The sequence below is a fragment of the Muscardinus avellanarius genome (genome assembly GCF_963383645.1).
Source record: "Muscardinus avellanarius genome assembly, chromosome: 15".
Lineage (NCBI taxonomy): Eukaryota > Metazoa > Chordata > Mammalia > Rodentia > Gliridae > Muscardinus > Muscardinus avellanarius.
Genome location: NC_137801.1, coordinates 19,642,146 through 19,660,836, shown reverse-complemented (window position 1 = coordinate 19,660,836; position 18,691 = coordinate 19,642,146). Strand labels below are relative to the sequence as shown.

The 18,691-nt window shown below is 50.5% G+C and overlaps 1 protein-coding gene across 1 annotated transcript in view; it reads right to left on the bottom strand.

Moving 5' to 3' along the window:
* EFR3B (EFR3 homolog B) overlaps positions 1–16,724 on the bottom strand; it is a gene marked incomplete at its 3' end in the record, with an annotated part of 46,527 nt that extends 29,803 nt beyond the window's left edge. Inside the window, exons 1-3 of the mRNA XM_080711590.1 lie at positions 16,647–16,724; positions 15,265–15,392; positions 9,160–9,310 (exon numbers count right to left, since the gene is read on the bottom strand). Of these exons, the coding sequence (XP_080567716.1) occupies positions 9,160–9,310; positions 15,265–15,371 (258 nt within the window). The 5' untranslated portion in view covers positions 15,372–15,392; positions 16,647–16,724. The remainder of the gene's footprint in view (positions 1–9,159; positions 9,311–15,264; positions 15,393–16,646) is intronic.
* Between the last annotated feature and the right edge of the window lie 1,967 nt (positions 16,725–18,691).

Below are 18,691 nucleotides of genomic sequence, written 5' to 3'. Positions count from 1 at the left end.
GCCCAAGCGATTTAGGAAAACTCTGTCTCAAAGAAAATTTTTTTGGGGGGTACTAGGGATTGAATCCAGATGTGCTTTACCACTGAGCTACAAACCCAGCCTTTTTTATTTTGAAACAGTATTTGACTAAATTGCCAAGGCTGGCCTTGAACCTGAGATCCTTCCGTCTCAGCCTCCAAAGTACTGGGATTACAGGCGTGCACCACTATGCCCAGCTCAAAGTAACATTTTTTTAAAGGGCTGGGGTCAGGAATGGTGGCCCACGCCTATAATCCCAGTACTTGGGAGGCTGAGACAGGAGGATTGCGTGTTTGAGTCCAGCCTCAGCAACTGAGCAAGACCCTCGGCAACTTAGGAAGACCCTGTTTCAAAATAGACAAAACAGGCCTGGAGCGTAGCTCAGAATGTAGAGTGTTCCTGGGTCCAATCCCCAGTACCATAAAAAGCTGGGAGGGGGCGCGGGATGCAGTTCAGTGGTGGAACATCTGCTTAGCATGTAGGAAGCCTTGGTTTCAATCCCCAGAACCACGAGAGAGAGAGAGAGAGAGAGAGAGAGAGAGAGGTCTGCTGACTGATAGCATCTCAACATATAAAGCAGATAAGGTTATCTTTCCTTCCCAGCTACATCTAAAATGCATGCATGCATATATTTGAAAGCGAATCTTCTGCTATAAGCAATAAAGACAAGCGATGCTGTCTGCCTCACCGCCGTGCTGATTCAGGAGAGGCAGAGGGGACCCTGTGCTCACAGCACCGCTGATCTCATACAGATTCTGGAAACAAGGCCAAGGCGGGCACTGGGCTGTGTGGCCTTCCTAAACCCCAGGGTGGCCCTCAGACCTGGCAGACGCCAAGGCTGAAGCGAGATTGGGCTGAAGTTAAATGTGTGTGTGTGTGTGTGTGTGTGTGTGGCACTGGGGGTTGAATTCAGAGGTATTTTACCTCTGAGCTACACCCCTAGCCCTATTTTTAATTCTATATTTTGGAACCAGGTCTCACTAAGATGTGGAGGGCCTTAGTAGCCGAGGCTGGCCTCAAACCTGGAATCCTCCTGTCTCAGCCTCCCAAGGACTGGATTGTAATGTGTGCCACCCCGCCCAGCTGCATGGCTACTTTCAGTGGGTGGCGGGATGTTCCCAGGCTCCTCCCACCTCATAGCCAAAGGCTGGCCTGGCCAGGTGTCTGTCCACACTAAGGGCACACACAGCTTCAGGGGGGTTATAACCTTTAACTCACTTGTGACCGCTGAGGGGCCATTTCACTTCTTTTAAAATATTTTAGTTTTTCCACATGTAAAAATAAATAGCAGTATTCACTCAGGTTCTTTTATTTTAAGGGTTTCATATTGTATCTACCTCCAATATGACAAAGCAGCTTAAAATAAGACTTCTAGTGTGTGTGCAAGGGTGCACACATTCTACAATGATTGTGTGTGTGTGTGTGTGTGTGTATACATACATATATATATTTAAGGTATACAACTTAATTTTTGACATACACATACACTGTGAAATAAGCACCGTAATGGAGTTAATTAACCCATCGTCTCCCCTGGGCACCATTTCCTTTCCTTCCCTATTCCTCTCCCTCCCTCTCCCCTACCATCCTTCCTTCCTTTCCTCTTACTTTCTTGCGGCGAGTATGTTTAAGAGAGCCAAGATATGGAAACACTCAAAGTATTGAAGGACAGATGAGTGGGTGAAGGCAACGTGGCCTATGCCTGTGGGCGCCACACACATACTTATACACATTACTCAAGGATATCAATACACTGATATTACTTGGCATGCAAAAGAAGGCCCTGCTGCGTTTGACAGGTAAACCTGGAAGACGCTATGCTAAGTCCCATACGCCAGACACAGACACATACGGCCTGATCCCAGCCTAGTGGCATCTGAAATGGTCCGAGCCAGGGGAGCAGAGTGTGGAAGGGTGGTTGCCAGGGGCTGGCTCGGGGAGATGGGGAGGTGTGTCACGGGGCCCAAACCTTCTCCTGGTTTTTATCTCTGTCCTCTGCTTCCCACAGAGAGCTGCCTGGGCTGGGGTGTGATTCTGTTAGTGGGGAAGTGAGCGGGAGATGAGGAAGTGGTTGCATCCTCCATGGGTGACCTCTTGGTCTTGCTGAGGGGGGAGATGGCAGGCAATGTGGGGCTGGAGAAGCCAGGACACCTGCTTCAGGCCCTAAAGGACGACAGTCAACAGGGGCCGGTTAACCCTAACTAGGAGTACAGCGGCCCTGTGCTCCTGCGTTGGTCTGAGGTCTCCCTGGGGTGGGCCCTGGCCCCTGCTGAGGACCACCGCAGGGCCTCCTCCCCACGCTCCTCGGAGGCCGCCTCTGATCTGGGTGGATAATGGCACCAAGTCCCCGTCAAGCTTGGCTGTGACCTCCCCCTTCCTCGAGGCGCCTGGGGTCGGCCAGTATCTGTTCTGACTTGAACCACTGTGATGTTCAGATGCAGCTGTATTTCAGCCTCAGAATTACTCTCTGGCTGGGGTTAGAATTTTGACTAAAAGTCTTTTTTTTTTTTTTTTGGTGGTACTGGGGTTCCTGGAAACCCTTCTACCTCCGGGCTACACTCCCAGACACCTATTTTTTATATTTTTATTTGGAAACAGGATCTCTTAAGCCAGCGAGGCTGGCTTCCAACCAGCGCGATCCTCCTGTCTCCGCCTCCCAAGCACGGGGATTACAAGCGTGCGCCACCACGCCCGGCTCTTTTTTTTTTTAATTGAAAATTCCTCGACAGCCTCGAGGCAACTTGGGGTGGAGAGCTTGCCGGGGAATTCCTTCCCTAGTGTCATCGATAGCATTTTCTCGACAGGGCCAGCGGTTTCTTCTTCTATCCCAACCCGGCCAGCCACAGTGGCTAGCCACAGGGGAAACGCCCGCATCCTCGTCTTCTGGGACTTCGTTTGTCCCTGGAGCTTTGCTCTTCTGTGCTCTTCCTCCCGGGAAACTTAGTTTGGAGTCTTCTTTTCAAATATTGACTTTCACCTTGGGGCGGTTGCATGGATGTAGACAGCCGTCCACCGACGGCCAGGAACCCACTTCCTCCCTCCTCTGGGTGTCCCCTGTGTGACCGACAGGAGCTGCGTCATTTCATCTGTAAGGTGGGGAACACTAGGGCCTCAGGCGTATGCTGGTGACCCGGATGAAAGGAGGGGGTGTGTGCAGAGCGACCGAGGCATGTCCATAGCAATCATGGCGACAGTGGCGCTTTGTGGTCATCTCCATCAGCTCTGGTGTCCGGATGAGGCACGTGGCGTAGCAAGCGGCCGACCTCCAACGAGACGCCGGAGAGCAAGGGACGGGGAGAAGGCCGTGAGTGACCGCCACGCTTCAGTGGCCTGGAGCCTGAAGGTGGCGTGGGGGTAGGGCGGGAGCTGGATGGTGACAGCCAAGCTCCCCCAGGCTCCATCCAGGGTTGGACGTCACCTGGTACAGTAGGGCAGGGCAGAGCCCAGCACGAGGGGCGGGGGTGGGGCGGGAAGGGCTCTAGCAGCTGTGGCTGCAAACCCAGCAAGACGTGGCTGAACATTGCTTTCTTCTCCCTAACATGGACATTTATTTATTTATTTATTTATTTATTTATTTATTTATTTATTTTTGCAGTACTGGGGATGGAGCCCAGGGGCATTCTACCTCCAAGCTACACCCCCAGCCCCACTTTTTATTCTTTATTTTTGAAACAGGGTCTTGCTGAGTTGCAGAGGGCCTCACTAAGTAGCTGAGGCTGTCCTCGAACCACGATCCTCCTGTCTCAGCCTCCCAAAAGTTGGGATTACAAGCGTGCGCCACGCCCGGCGGCCTGACATGCATATTTCATATTTCATGCCCTAGGAACACGAATAAAAAGAGACGATTCAAAAAAGCTCCCCCCGCTCCTGAACATCAGGAACTGATGGATTCGATGCATATTATTAATAAGGTTCTGCTCACAGGCTTAAGCTTTCTAGGGCCCTGCAGGAGTCCACACCCACCGCACAACCCTTGAACAGCAGTGTTTGCTGAGCAACGTACACACATCCCAAAGGCCACTCAGAAAACAGCACCCATTCCGCACATGCCCGGGTTGCCACTCGTGGCCGCACCCCACTTGATCAGAAAAACAAATGTCACGTACGGTTGCAGTAAAGTGTATTTGCTTTGGCTTAGCCCATGCCTTGCTCTGTTGGACAGCTTCAAGTATTCAAAAGGCACCAAGAGGCACAAGTCCTGGAAGAAGCACTTCACAGACACCGGAGTTTCTGTCAAGAACGGCCACACCGGGGCCAGTGCCCTATCTTCAGAGGGTCTCACCGTGTTGCCCAGGCTGGCCTTGAACTCGTGATCCTCCTGCCTCTGCCCAGGCTGGCCTTGAACTCGTGATCCTCCTGCCTCAGCTTCTCAAGTGGCTAGAAGGGCAAGTGTGTGCCTCCGCACCCGGCCTCAGCGCCCCTTTCTCAATGCCAGGTGTGGATGGCAGCGATTCGCAAGAGGAGCAGCGGACACCTGTGCGCTCAGTGACGGCAACATTAAACACTGCTGCGCACCTGCCGCTTCACGTCTGTGCCAGTGTCCGCGGGCTGCGCTGCCTGCCTCTGTCTTCCCAGCATCCTCTCCTCTGAGTGTCAAACCTCAAACCTCCCTTTCTTAGAAGATGCTTGTGATCGTGTTTAGATCCTCTAGATAATCTCAGTGTCAAGATCCTTTGCTTAATCACATCTGCAAAGCCCTGCTTTTATACAAGGTAACAGGTTCCAAGGATGAGGACTCAGGCACCTTGTGGGACCTGTTCAGCAAACCAGCTGGGCATGGTGGTACATACTTGAAACCCCAGGACTTGGGAAGCTGAGGCAGAAGGACCTCAGGTTCAAGGACAGCCTCAGTGACTTAGTGAGGGCCCACGTGCATTGGGGAAAAAGCAATTCCCAGACACCGGAGTGTCTGGGAATGGGCCTCCCCCCGGCTGAGTGGGGCTGGGACTCCTGGGCTTCACATTGGGTGTGGCCTTTGCCCCTCTTCTAAGAGGCAGAGGAGCATCGTGCTTATGCAGACTGGCTTGCAGCTGGATTGAGTATTTGAAGTCCCACTGGTCTGCCCATCAGTAGGGTGACCTGGGACAAGATACTCATACTCCCTGGGCCTCAGCTGTCCCACCTGTAAAATGGGAGTCATGACCACCTGCCTTGTCTGCTTAATATGACCAGAACTCTAGCGGCCCCACTTATTACAGTTGACGGCCATGTCCCCAGTGCATTTTCTGGCTCACTGTCCATGAGGTCTCACCGAGGTTTTCTAAAATAGTCACATGGGTGACTTCCTGTCTGTTTCACTCCTACCATCGCTAATTCAGACCTCACAATTGGCTTTTGTTTAAATGGTAGTTTCTTAATGAAATCATGAAAGAATTAAGTTGGGCTTTTGTTTTTTTGTTTTTTTTTTTTTTTTTGAGACATAGCAATGATGAGGAAGGTCTCCATAGCAACGAACTAAAGATTCTGAACATGTGACTTTTCAAAGGCCAACAGGGGACCGCAAGGGCCACCTTTCAAGATCAAAGTTTCAACTCTTTATACACAACAAAGGGTGGCAAGCTTGCTTGCTGGAGCGGATCCTGGCAGCAGGAGCCACAGTTGTGTGAAAGCTGAGGGTTGCTAAGGGCCTGGTTAATATGAAGAGGCTTCAAATATTGACATTGTGCTAACAGCTCTCCCCTGTCTGGAAAAGGGACAGAGAGTTGCTCGGCCTGACTCTGACACCGACCACGTCTCCTCGAGTAGGGTTGGCCTTTCCTCTGCTAGAGAGGGGCCTTCTGAGCCAAATATCTTCCAACTATCAACAACAAGAGGCTGAGCTTGACGGTGCACACCTGTAATCCCAGCACTTGGGAAGCTGAGACAGGAGAATCGCAGAGACCAAACTTTACCTCTCCCTCAGGCCTCCTACAACGGCAGGCCTTTGTGCCGAGTTTATCTCCCACAGGAGAAATGGGAAATGCCTCTTTGCTTCACGAAGACAGACCTAGCAGCAAGGCAGATCTTGCAAACCACACGGCTTTGACGCGCACCCTGCCCTCCCCTTTCTCCTCACTGTCCCTGTTCACAGCAGCTTCCCAGAGTAGTTTTTATTATAGCCGGAGGAACAGTCCCACTATAGCCTGACCATGCCCGGCCAAAGCACAGAAAGTCCCCACACCTGACACAATCTCCTGTCTACCCCCATTACACCCTCTGTCTTTCACGAACGTTTGCAAATCCAGCTGTGGTTCTCAGAACAGGAAATGTCGAGTCCTTGCCACCTGTGAGAAGCCATCCCTTCTGGCCTGGAGCGGCCCCACATGCTGGCCCCTGGGGTGTGCACTCTGGAAGTACAGACCTGGGGACGCAGTGGCCTCTGATGCTGAGCCCCCAGCTTGAGCCATGCCTCCCCTTGGGGCAGACAGACTGCTCCAGGAGCACCCGCAGAGTGGCTTGGGCTCTCAGGAGAGAACCCCGTACTGCGTAGGGCCTGGTGAGAAGCCGCTGACCTCGCCAACGCTCAGGTTCTGTGGAGAATACAAACCCCCGCCTCGCTGCTCCCAGGTCCCCGTGAAGACCATCCGACTCCCCAGGCTAAACTTTTGAAGGTCTTGTCAAGCACTAGCTGGACATCTAAACCATGAAGAACCAAGCATGAACCTCTCAGGAGGCTCCAGAAGGCCCCCGGCTCAGAGAGCGGGAAGGGAGAGCCGGATGAAGGACGATACCAGGGAACCAATGCCTCCAAGCTGAATTCTGAATCTACTGCAATTTTTTTTTTTTCTGGTAGTGGAGGTTGAACCCAGGGGCCATCTACCTCCAACTTACTCAGAATAGCTCTCTCCCAGTCGTCTTCTTGGCCACACGGCGGTCACTCCTGCTGACACAGGGAGTCACTGGGACGGGGAAAGTGCAGGACACTGAATTTCCAAAGCTCTAGCTAATGTAACCCCTACCCGGGGCTAGGGTTTGCCATGGGAAAATGGGAGGCCGCCGCCACCTCCTACTGTGACCCCCATGGAGACGCGATGGTGACTGGTTTATTTTTCCATTCACATGCTCTCTTCTAGACTGTAGTTATCTTAAACAGGACAACTAAAACAGTGTCTGAAGCCGTTGCCAGGGCAACCTGACAAAGGACTCTGCCCTCAGCTCCTGCATATGTGATTTGTTGAAGGCAGCTGGAACACAGGAATTGCAACGATGGAGGCTGATTGTGACCGGGTTCCTGGTCCTGGAAAGAAATCTTAGAAGTCTTTCTTCTGGTTGAACCAAATTCTATACAATAGGAAAGAAGTCCTAACCTGGGCAGTAAAAATTCAGAGGGGTCAAGTTGGGAATGCCAAGGGAGAAGCCTTCTGCTTTTTCTCTTGTGCTCTCTACAGGCAGATAAAGGCCTCTGCTAGACCTGGGGAACAGTTAATCTAAGCTGCTTTAAGTCTGCCCTGGAGGGGAGGGACCAGGAAAGAAGGCAAGAAGTTAAAGAAAGCAGCCAGAAAATTATTATTATTATTATTATTATTATTATTATTATTATTATTATTATTTTGCGGGTCTGGGGATGGAACCCAGAGGCATTTGACCTCCGAGCTACACACCCTGCCCAATTTTTTATTCTTTATTTTGAAACAGGGTCTCACTGAGTTGCGGAGGGCCTCACTAAGTAGCTGAGGCCGTCCGCGAACTGCGGTCCTCAGGTCTCAGCCTCCCAAATGCTGGGATCACAAGCGTGCGCCACCATTCCCGGCAACATTAGAGAATTTTTAAGATACACATGACACTGAAAGTTGTTGACACATCTGACAGTTCTTTCACAAATCATAACATCCTCTGGGCTGGGACGTGGCCCAATAGCAGAGTGCTCGCCTGGCATGCATGAGGTCCTGGGTTCCGTCCTGTGCATCACCAAAAGAAAAGAAAAGGCTGGGCGTGGTGGCGCACGCTTGTAATCCCAGCTCTGGGGAGGCTGAGCCAGGAGGATCACACAGGTTCAAGCCAGTCTCAGTGACTTAGTGAGGCTCTCAGCAACTTAGTGAGACCCAGTCTGAGAGTATAGCCCAGATGTAGAAAGCCCCTGGGTTTTGTCTCCAGTACATAAAAAAAAGAAAAGAAAAAGACAAAGAAAAGGAAAGAAAGAAAGAAAGAAAGAAAGAAAAAGAAAGAGCCAGGTGTGGTAGCACACACCTGTAATCCCAGTTCTTGGAAAAAAAAAATAGGGATGGTGGTGTAGCTCAGAGGTAGAATGCCCCTGGGTTCTATCCCGGGGAGAGAGACAGACAGAGAGAGACAGAGACAGAGAGACAGAGACAGAGAAAAACACAGAAACAAATGGGCAAATCATAACTTCCCATGATGGCAGGTACTCGTACTGAGACCAGCAACAGAGACTTAGAGAACCTATGGAGACCAAATTCAACCCACTCATGGTGTCCAGGAAAAGACTGGGGAAGGGTCTCATCTGCTTCTCTGTGGCCTCTCCACTTCTCTGGTGCCTTTGTCCTGTGGACATCAGTTTACTCTATCTTTGAAAGACATATACTTTGGACCAGTTTTCAAAAGATGTCCCCAGTACCTGGGAGGCTGAGACAGGAGGATCACAGGTTCAAAGCCAGCCCCTGGGGTCAATCCCCAGGGTCGCACACACAAAAAAGTACATCAGATGGTGCTGATGGTTTGTGTAGCCTTGTGAATATACTAAAACTACTGAATTGTATGCTTTAAAATAATGAGTTTTATTTTATCTTTATTTTTCAGTATTGGGGATGAAACCCAGGGGCATCCTACCTCCGAGCTGCAACCCCAGCCCTATTTTTTATTCTTTATTTTGAAACAGGGTCCCACTAAGTTGCAAAGGGCCTCACTAAGTAGCTGAGGATGGCCATGAACTGCGATCCTCCTGTCTCAGCCTCCCGAATGCTGGGATTACAAGCGTGTGCCACCACGCCCGGCTGTGAGTCTTATTTTTAAAACCTATTTTATTAAGTTTGTAGAAATCATATGCTGTACAAATTCTATAGTGATTACTTAGAAAGAGAAGCAGTGTGTTGTATGTAGGGCCAGATACCATATAGGAAGAGAACACAGCAAGGCTGAGCCAGAGGCCTTCTACCCCGCACCCCACCCAGGCCTAGCTGGGGACCAGTGGCCGCCGCTCCTTACCGAGTTGGTGCCCAAGATCTGAAGGTTGGGCTTCTCCGACTCCAGCAGCTTGGCCACCATCTTGAGGAAGCTCTCCACGAAGAGGTTGATGCTCTGGCAGTGGCAGGCCATGAGCAGCTGGTCCAGCGCCTCCATGGCGATGCACACGTACCTGGGGGAGGGGCTCCATGGCCTTCACCGCCTCCCGCCCAGCCCACCACCCAGCCCGGCGGCCCAGCAGTCAGTGCGCGCCCGCCAGCGTCTGGGCAGCCATGCCCACCAGCGCCCACTCCCGCCCGGGACTGAGAATCAGAAGCAATTACAGCTGCGAGGGGGCTTTTAGATAAACGTCAATGCTGCGGGAGGACTGAAGTCAGGCTCACCTGTGGTCTACACGATAAAGGACATGTCTAAATAATTGGTCTGTGTCTTAACCCAAATCTTATCCATCTTAAAATGTTAGGCAGATATTAAAAAATTCTTAATTACCTACTCTTTGTCTCTCTCTCTCTCTCTCTCTCTCTCTCTCTCTCTTTTTTTAGTAAAGTTTGGGTAACTAAACGCAATGGCAGGAAGCATGACTGACTTCTTTGGGAGCTGTTACAAGGTCACACACAAGGTCAAGTAATACTGCTGGTGGCAGCACTGTGTGTTCAAACTGCCTCTGGCATGGCAGTGGTGACTTTGCAAATAGAAACATAAAGTAACAGTAGCCATGGTATCTTCTACAGTTGTTGTTGTTGTTATTATTATTATTATTATTATTATTATTATTATTATTAATTTGGTGGTACTGGGGATTGAACTCAGGAGCATTCTACCTCTGAGCTACATCCTCAGCCCTATTTTATTTTTATTTGGAAACAGGGTCTCACTAAATTGCGGAAAGCCTCACTAAGTCGCTGAGGCTGGTTTCGAACCTATGATCCTCCTGTCTCAGCCTCCCGAGTACTGGGATTACAAACATGCGCCACCATGCCCGGCTTCTTCTACTTTTTTTTTTTTTTTTTTTTTGGTGGTACTGGGGTGGAACCCAGGGGCTTTCTACCTCCAGGCTACACTCCCAGACTTATTTTATATTTTATTTAGAAACAGGGTCTCACTAAGTTGCTGAGAGCCTCACTGAGTAGCTGAGGCTGGCTTCGAACCCGTGCGATCCTCCTGTCTCAGCCTCCCAAGGGCGGGGATTACAAGCGTGCGCCACCACGCCTGGCTTCTTCTACGGTTTTTAAAAAAGACATCAGATACCATTTCTTAGCTACCCTTGTACTAACTTCTATGATCAAACTACCATAAACTAAAAGCCTTGATATAGTTTTTTATTCTTTTTTTTTTCTTTTCTTGCAGTGTTGGGGATTGAACCCAGGGGCATTCTACCTCCGAGCCAAACTCCCAGCTCTATTTTATTTTTTATTTTGAAGCAGGGTCTCACTAAACTGCTGAGGATATGGCCTCAACCCGGCAATCCCTGTCTCAGCTTCCCTAGTGCTGGGATTACAGGTGTGTGTACCACCATGCCCAACAACGTCTTGATACTTTGAAATTTTTCTTTCCATTTTTATCTAATGTTTATTTTAGCCAGGTGTGGTGGCACACCTTGTCATTCCAGTACTTGGGAGGATGAGACAGGAGGAGCGTAGATTTGCAGCCAGCCTCGGCTACTCTGCAACTTAGTGAGATCCTGTTTCAAAATCAAGAATAAAAAATTGGGCTGGGCATGTAGCTTGGAGGTAGAATGCCACTGGGTTCAATCCCTAGTACTGCCAAAAAAAAAAAAAGCTTATTTTTATAGAAGTCAACTGTTATTAAATTATGTAGTATTATTAACTTACATAGAATAATGATTAACTATGACTAACTAGTCACCTCTAGGCATATTCACAAATGGATCGTGCTTTGCTCTTGTCTCCAGCGTGTCTTTCAAATGCAAAGGCATAACGGAGCTTCTTTAGGGCAGCCATGGCCTACTCCTCCTCCCTGCCTGGGCAGACGGCCCTGGCCCTGCCCTTCAGAGATGGTCAAGGTCACAGCCCAGGAAACCTGCTGTGCCTTTCAGACCCAGTCCTGGTACGTTGCGGGTACACTGTGCGGGCCAGTGAGGCAGAGCCTGAATCCTGCAGGGCCGGGGAGGCAGACTGACCGGAGCCTTCCCAGGGCCAGGCTTTCCCTGCAGAGAAAGCTGGCCGTGGTCAGGCGGCCAACCCTGGCAGGCAGAGTGATGTTCTCTTTCTTATGAATCACTCCAGCATCTTTCTATATGCAGGGATCCGCTGGCAACTCATCATTATCTTACGGAGTTTAAATGAGGTAAATAAAGAAAGGGGAGGGGGTGGGTGGGTGGGTCAAGGCGGAAAAAAAAGAAAGAAGGAAAGAAAAAAGGAGCTACAAGGTTTCCCAAACTCCAGAGCCTGTATTACTGCTTTTCCTTTTCCTACAAAAGAATTCCAGAATATCCTCATAACCATTCTTTGCTAGGGAAAAAAAAAAAAAAAAAAGGCTATTGACCGGAAGTGGAAATTTCAATGGAAAGTAAAAATTATGGTAGAAGTAAAACTGAAACACAAATAAAGAACTCGAAGGCCTGGTTCTTGAACACACCGCCCCTTGTTCCCATCTCTGGTTCCCACAGCGAGGATGGCACGATTGTAATGAAGCCAATGAAACCTGCGACCCTGCCCAGTGCTCGCTGGGGTGGTCCTCTTTCATTATCACCACCCCCGGCACGTCCCGTCTGTGGTGGTGCACACCTGTAATCCCAGGATCATAGGTTCGAGGCCAGTCTCAGCAACTTGGCGAGCCCCTTCGCCATGCGAGAGGCCAGGACGGCTTATGGGCAACGCGGAGCTGATGGCTAGGTCCAGATATACCAGGAGGCTTCTTAGCAGGGTGCAGTGATAGCCAAGGAGTCTAGGGTGGACCCAGAGCTCGTGGGCAGCAAAAGGGCCCTGGGGCTGGCAGTGACAGATCGAAGGTTAGCAACCCAGGTGGGTTTCAGCATGAGAAAGACCCACAGGGACCTGGTGCTCGGGAGAGGGGCAAGGACCTTGTCTTGAGTCCCAAGCGAGGCGCTGGTTCTGCCTGTGCACCCTGGTCTCAGTCAGGAGCGGCCCTGAAGACCAGGTGAGGCGCGGCACCTCCAGGGAAGAAAGAGTGGGGTGCACACACTTAGTTGGAGAGGACAGACAGGTCAGGGTCGGGGCTGGATCAGCAGGAGGAGGCAGGGCAGCGGCAATGAACCTGTTATCATCCAAGAATCGCTCAAAGGGCAGCGGTCTTGGCAATGGGCCTCTTACCCCCGACCCCCTGGGTTTGGGCCCAGAAGCAGGGCCTGGGGCTTGGCCTGAGTAGGGAAGGGAGGGCTCGCTCTATCGGCTGGCCAGGTCTGCCCCACGCGAGGGTCAGCCAGTCTGTGCTTCTCTCAGGGCCCAGCGGGGTCAGCACTGAGCAGGGTCCTCAGCCTGGAATAGCCTGGTTTTCCCTTGACCTTGGGTGTCTCTGTCCTCAGGCCCAGTGACAGCTCCTGGCACCAGGAAACTGGCAGAGTCCAATATGGCGCCCTGGTCAGTGCTCAGTGGTCATCATGGACTGACCCGAGCCTCACCCAGCACTGCCGTTACCTCCCTTGCTCCCCAGTTTCCAGGGGGCGTTCCAGCAGCTGGGCTAAACTGGAAAGGAGGTGCACAGAGAGGAAAAAGGGAAACGTGAGGGAGGCTCACTTCTGCTGCTCTGCAGATGGCTGACCAGCTGATTCCAGCCTGGAATTTCCCTGGGTCCCCTCTCCGCCCATATCTGGCCATCCTTAGGATGCCAGATGAACCTGGTGAGACCTCGTTTCCAAATAAAAAAATAAAATAGGGGTGCGGGTGTAGCGTGGAGGTTGGGAAGCCTCTGGGTTCCATCCTCAGCATCAAAAGGAAGGAAGGAAGAGAGAAAGAGAGGAAGGGAGAAAGGGATGGAGGAAAGAAAGCAGAAAGGAAGAGGGGAAGAGACGCACCTGCGTGTGCCAGGGAGACAGCCTCTCCCCTGCAAAGCGTGAACGCTTCGCTCTACCTTAGGGAGGAAGAGGAAGGTGTATGAGGCCCTGGGTGGGGAAAAGCAGGGAAGACAGATGAGGAGAGAGAACGAGAGCTGAGCTCCAGCAGATTTCTCTTCTCTTGATGATTAAAGCTCTCGACGAGGCCTTCAGGCTTTAAATACCTAGATGCTGCAGTGGCTATTTTTAACAGGACGATGCCCGTTTTGAATTGCACTTCCAAGGGCGGTGGAAAAATCTGAAGCGGCCGTGTTGGCTACAGGACATTTTTCTTGTGGGAACCATCCCCGTGGAGGGGAAAGGCAAGATTAGTATTAAATGTTTAATGTGATCACCAGCCCATTAGTTTTGGGTTCAATTTAGGATAAAGTCAGTTTTACTTGCTTGAGTATACTTTACAGTATAACAAAGCCCTTTATAGAATCAGCACGCACAGTGTATTTGTGCTGTTTTTATTGTGTGGGGAATCTAATTTTATTATGTAAAGTGATCAAAGAAATGTATTAATTAATTTTTTTCCTTGGTGCTGGAAATGGAATCCAGAAGCATTATCCCTCTCGGCTAGACCTCCAGTCCTATTTTACTTTTTATTTTGAAACAGGATCTTAGTAAATTGCAGAGGGTCTTGCTAAGTTGCTGAGGCTGGCCAGGAACCTGCGATCCTCCTGTCTCCGTCTCCCAAGTACTGGGATTCAGGCATGCGCCGCCGTGCCCGGCTCAGTCCTCGTTTTCAATTCTATATTTGTTAAATATTATTTCATGTTTGTAACTATTTCTAGTTCTCCTTCTGCAAGTTGCTTTTCTATGGCCTTTGCCTCAAACTTTTTAATGTCTCTTGAGTGAGCTAGTATTCATCTATTAAGTTTTGTGTCTTTCTTTTCTTTTTTTTTCTTTGTGGTACTGGGGATGGAACTCAGGAACGTTCTACTTGTGAGCCACACCTCCAAATCCTTTTTACTTTTTATTTTGAAACAGGGTCTCACTCAGCTGCTGAAGGCCTCACGAAGTTGCTGAGGTTGGCCTCAAACCTGAGATCCTCCTGTGTCAGCCTCCCAAGTACTATGATTACAGGCATGTACCACCATGCCCAGTTAATTGATTGTTTTTATTTTATTTTTTTTATTTTTATTTTTATTTATTTTTATTTTTATTTTTTGGTGGTACTGGGGTTCCTGGAAGCCCTCCTTCCTCCGGGCTACACTCCCAGTCCTATTTTATATTTTTGAAACAGGGTCTCTTACGCCAGCGCGGCTGGCTTCGAACCTGCGCGATCCTCCTGTCTCCGCCTCCCAAGCGCGGGGATTACAAGCGTGCGCCACCACGCCCGGCAACTGATTGTTTTTAACATCAAGATGTTTAAGATTTTAAAAGCTAAATCTATGCTTCAGTCATTTTCTTTAAGATTTCTTCTCAGCTGGGTGTGGTGATTATGATTGTAATCTGAGACAGGAGGATTGAAGGTTTGAGAACAGCCTCAGTAAATAGTGCAACTTTCATGAACCTAGCAGGAACCCGTTTCAAAAAATAATAATAACAAATAGGGATGGGGCATAGCTTGGAGATAGAATGCCCCTGGGTTTAATCCCCACTGACACACACACATTTCTTCTTTTTTCCAAACATGGAAAGTCCTTCCCTCTCTGATGATTGATAAATATTTCACTTAAGTATATTTCTAATGGATGGCTCCTCCTTACTCTTTTTTTTTTTTTTTTTTTGGTGGCACTGGGGACTGAACCCAGGGCATTCTACCTCTGAGCTACCCCCCCCCCGACCTTTTACTACTTTTTGTTCTGAGACAAGGTCTTGCTAGCTATCTGAGAGTCTTGCTCCGTTGCCGAGGCTGTCCTCAAACCTGTAAGCTTTCTGTCTCAGCCTCCCAAGTATTGGGATTACAGGCTTGTGTCACCATACTTGGTAGCACAAGTTTTAAAACAGCAAACTGGGGGATATTCACTCTTCAAACCCCGTCTGATTTATCAGTCTTCCCAATAATTCAGTCTACTATCACTTTCTTAAAATAATATTCTATTGTTTTGCCCTGATGATAGAAAGTAGCTTCTGAAAAATCTCCCTCCACCCGTGTCACTTACCCGTATCGATGGCGCCCCACATCTCGGATGAGCCTTTCGGAAAGGTAGGCACCGATTCGGTCTAGCTTCTCTGGAGCAGACAGGGCGTAGAAGGTCAGCTTCTCCATGTTGGTTTTCACCAGCCCATCCTGTAACACACACAGATGGTTGAAAACCACCACAGCCAGGCTACCGCAGAGGGCTCGAGTCTAGGGGCAAACAGTAATTCAATTAAATTTAAAACATTTTTTTTTTTGCCGGGCGTGGTGGCGCACGCTTGTAATCCCCGCGCCTGGGAGGTAGAGACAGGAAGATCGTGCTGGTTCGGAGCCAGCCTCGCTGGCTTAAGAGACCCTGTTTCCAAATAAAAATATAAAAATAGGTCTGGGAGTGTAGCCCGGACATAGAAGGGCTTCCAGGAACCCCAGTACCACCAAAATAAATAAATAAATAAATAAATAAATAAATAAATAAAATAAAAAATAAAATAAAACTTTTTTTTTTTTTTTGGCAGTACTGGGAATTGAACCCAGGGCTTTGTGCATGCTAGGAATAGCACTCCACCACTGAGCTACATCCCAGGCCCATGATGAAATTAGAATTTACACGGGGCCCATTACGCACATGCCAGATGACAGGCTGGGCCTCAGGGACACAGAGATGGTCAAGACTTACTTCCCACCCCCAGTCTAGCCCCAAGTGTACAGCTGTGCATAATCAGAATAGTAACATAAACATGTGTGCATGTGTGTACATATTTGTGTACACGCATGGAATGCACGTGTGCATGAGTTTGTGAAGGAATGATAGGGTTTCATTAAAAACGACTCAGAATTAAGACATGTGGGACACCCAGCGCCAAGGATCCACAGAAGGCACCTGCAGCTCTTGGAGGATTCTCCAGGGGCTGCTAGAATGTGACCCTCCAACTGCCCATCCAGACGAAGCCATTAATCCCCAGAGAGCGAGTCAAGCACATCAGATTCTGGCATCTCCTAGACCACAACCCTGCTGCAGCCTGGTGTGTGGTGTGGCGGCTTGGAAGCCAAGAAGCAGAGCTTCCTGTGCAGACACACTCGGGTGCCTGACAGGTATCAGGGGGCTCCGGGGAGAGACAAGGGCTCCTGAGCCACATTGCAAGACAGGGGAGCGCCCCACGAATCAGCACCAGGGGAGTCAGTATCTCAAGGGACTCGCCCACACAGGGGCGAGAGAAGTTTCAGATGTAGAGCAACGGCACGAACCACACCAGAACACACTCCCAGCTGCCTCTGCCCATCCCGACTTGAGAGACACCCAGCGTCCTCATCTTCCTGCCCAGGCCTGTGGCCAGGGTTTGGGGAGGCCCAATGACCAGGAGCTGCTAAGAGCTGCGAAGCCCACCAGGGACGTGAGAGACCCACCTCGGGATCCTCCGGGAAGATGTTGTCGACCAGCCTCTTGTACCTAGGGCGAAGGGCACCGCAGCAGCCACACACACCTGGAACGGGAATGAGAAATACCCATGAGCAAAGGAGACCCCGGTGCCAGGCCAGGCCCAGCCTGTCCCAGGTGGAAAGGAGCCGGAGGGAGGTGGGAGGCAGAGGGGCTAGCACCGGGTCCTTCTCAAAGGAGGGGCCTACCGCTGCCTCCCACCCCAGGTGCAAGGACCACTCTGTTAGGTCTCTCTGGGGCGCAGGTGGAGTGGGATATGCAGGGGGGATGGCAGGCCCCGGAGGCACTGGGAGGGGCGAGACTTCCTGGTGGGAGGTCATGCAAGTTTAGGTGTGTGCATGGGTACACACACACACACACACACACACACACACACACTTTAGGGACAGCACTATCAAATTGCCTCCTACGGCCCAAGAATCTAACCAAAGGCCGGGCACAGAGGATGGGCACAGCAGGCAGGGCCGAGACCCTCCCAACCGCCCCCTGCGGCCTTCTAACTTCCTTTGTTCTCTGTGCAGTAATCTCCAACCATCCTCTCTCCTGCCAGCGTTTCCTCTGCAGAATGTTATGTGAAACTATTATAAATTAGCATGACCATGAATTATTAACATGTGAGGGTACATCTGTATGCTGGGTGGCCGTGGTATTTGGAAGCCACTATCGACGAGTCAGGCTGGGCGCCCAGGGCCATCTAGCGCGTGGCCTCAAAGACCCCCCTTCCCATCAGGCGATCGCCAGTGTGTGGCAGAGTGAGAGAACGACCCACGTGGCACAGTTACGAAGCCGTGTTTATCCCAGTGAGAAGTCTGAGATGACTGCCATCCTTGACCTTTGGTGTCGTGAAGCGACGGTGTTTAGGAGATCAATGATAAAATGAACTTTGGCAAAATGACTCCGGGTCCCACCATAAGTTTGGTTGATGGAGGAAATCAGAACTTCTGGGCATGGCGGCTCTCATCCTTCTTCCTGATGCAGGAGCTGCCTCTGCACTCTCCCAGCTCCACCCTCACCGTGTGGGGAGGGGAGAGAGTGGGGGGCTGGAGAGGCTGCCAGGGCCTGGGAAAGTCCTTCCTCCCAAAGAAAAATACGCACCCTGTCATACCACCAATTACAGTCGAATTCTATTTGTGCTAGTATTCCACTTGGAACGCAAACATGCCCTGGGAAGATTAAGTCTATGGGTCACCGGGAAAAGGATGAATTCCTTTAGTGGGAATGATCACAAGCACACAAAGAGCTCTATGTAGGCAGGCAGCGGCAGCCAGCTTTGGGAGCTCGGGCTGGTGGGGAGTGAGGGATGCCGCGTGTCCCAGGAGGAGGTGGTGCTTTGGGTCTAGGGCTCATCAGGGTACCAGGGAGCAGTGTGTTCATGGAGATGCTGAGAGTGCTCAGAGGCAGGGCATGGGATTACTGAAGTGTGGCCCCTGCCCTGTCCCCACAACGGGACCAGCCCAGGTAGGTTTGACTGCTGGCCTGGGATTTGCCTGGGACCTTCTTATCCCCGCCCCACCAAGGAGAAAGTGTCAGGACCCTGGCTGGTTGGCATCCATCATTTCTCATGATGGGACAGCTCAGAAGGCCATGTCCCCCTCTTGGTCCTGTAAGCCCAGGGTTGAAGCCTGAGGCTATCCCTGTCCTCAGACCTGGTTCAACTATCAGATGCCCAGGGAAGATACCAACCCGCTTGTTTAGTACCTTCCACAACCCCAGGGCAGATACTATGTTTACCCCTATCTTACAGAGGAAGAAACACGTATTACAAGATAACTGTGCATTACAAGGTTAAGTTACCTGCTCAGAGCTATGTGGCTTGAATAAACCAACCACAATTAAAACCCCAAAAATCAAACCTCAGAGGCCACATGCTTAACCACTACGCTAGAGAGGGATGCATTCCATGTCTTGGAGTTACGAAAACTCGAGGCACATTTGGAAAGACAGGGCGGGGAGGGCAGTGGATCCCAGATGGTCAAGTGCACCGGAGTCACCAGGATCCTGCAGAGATCAATTC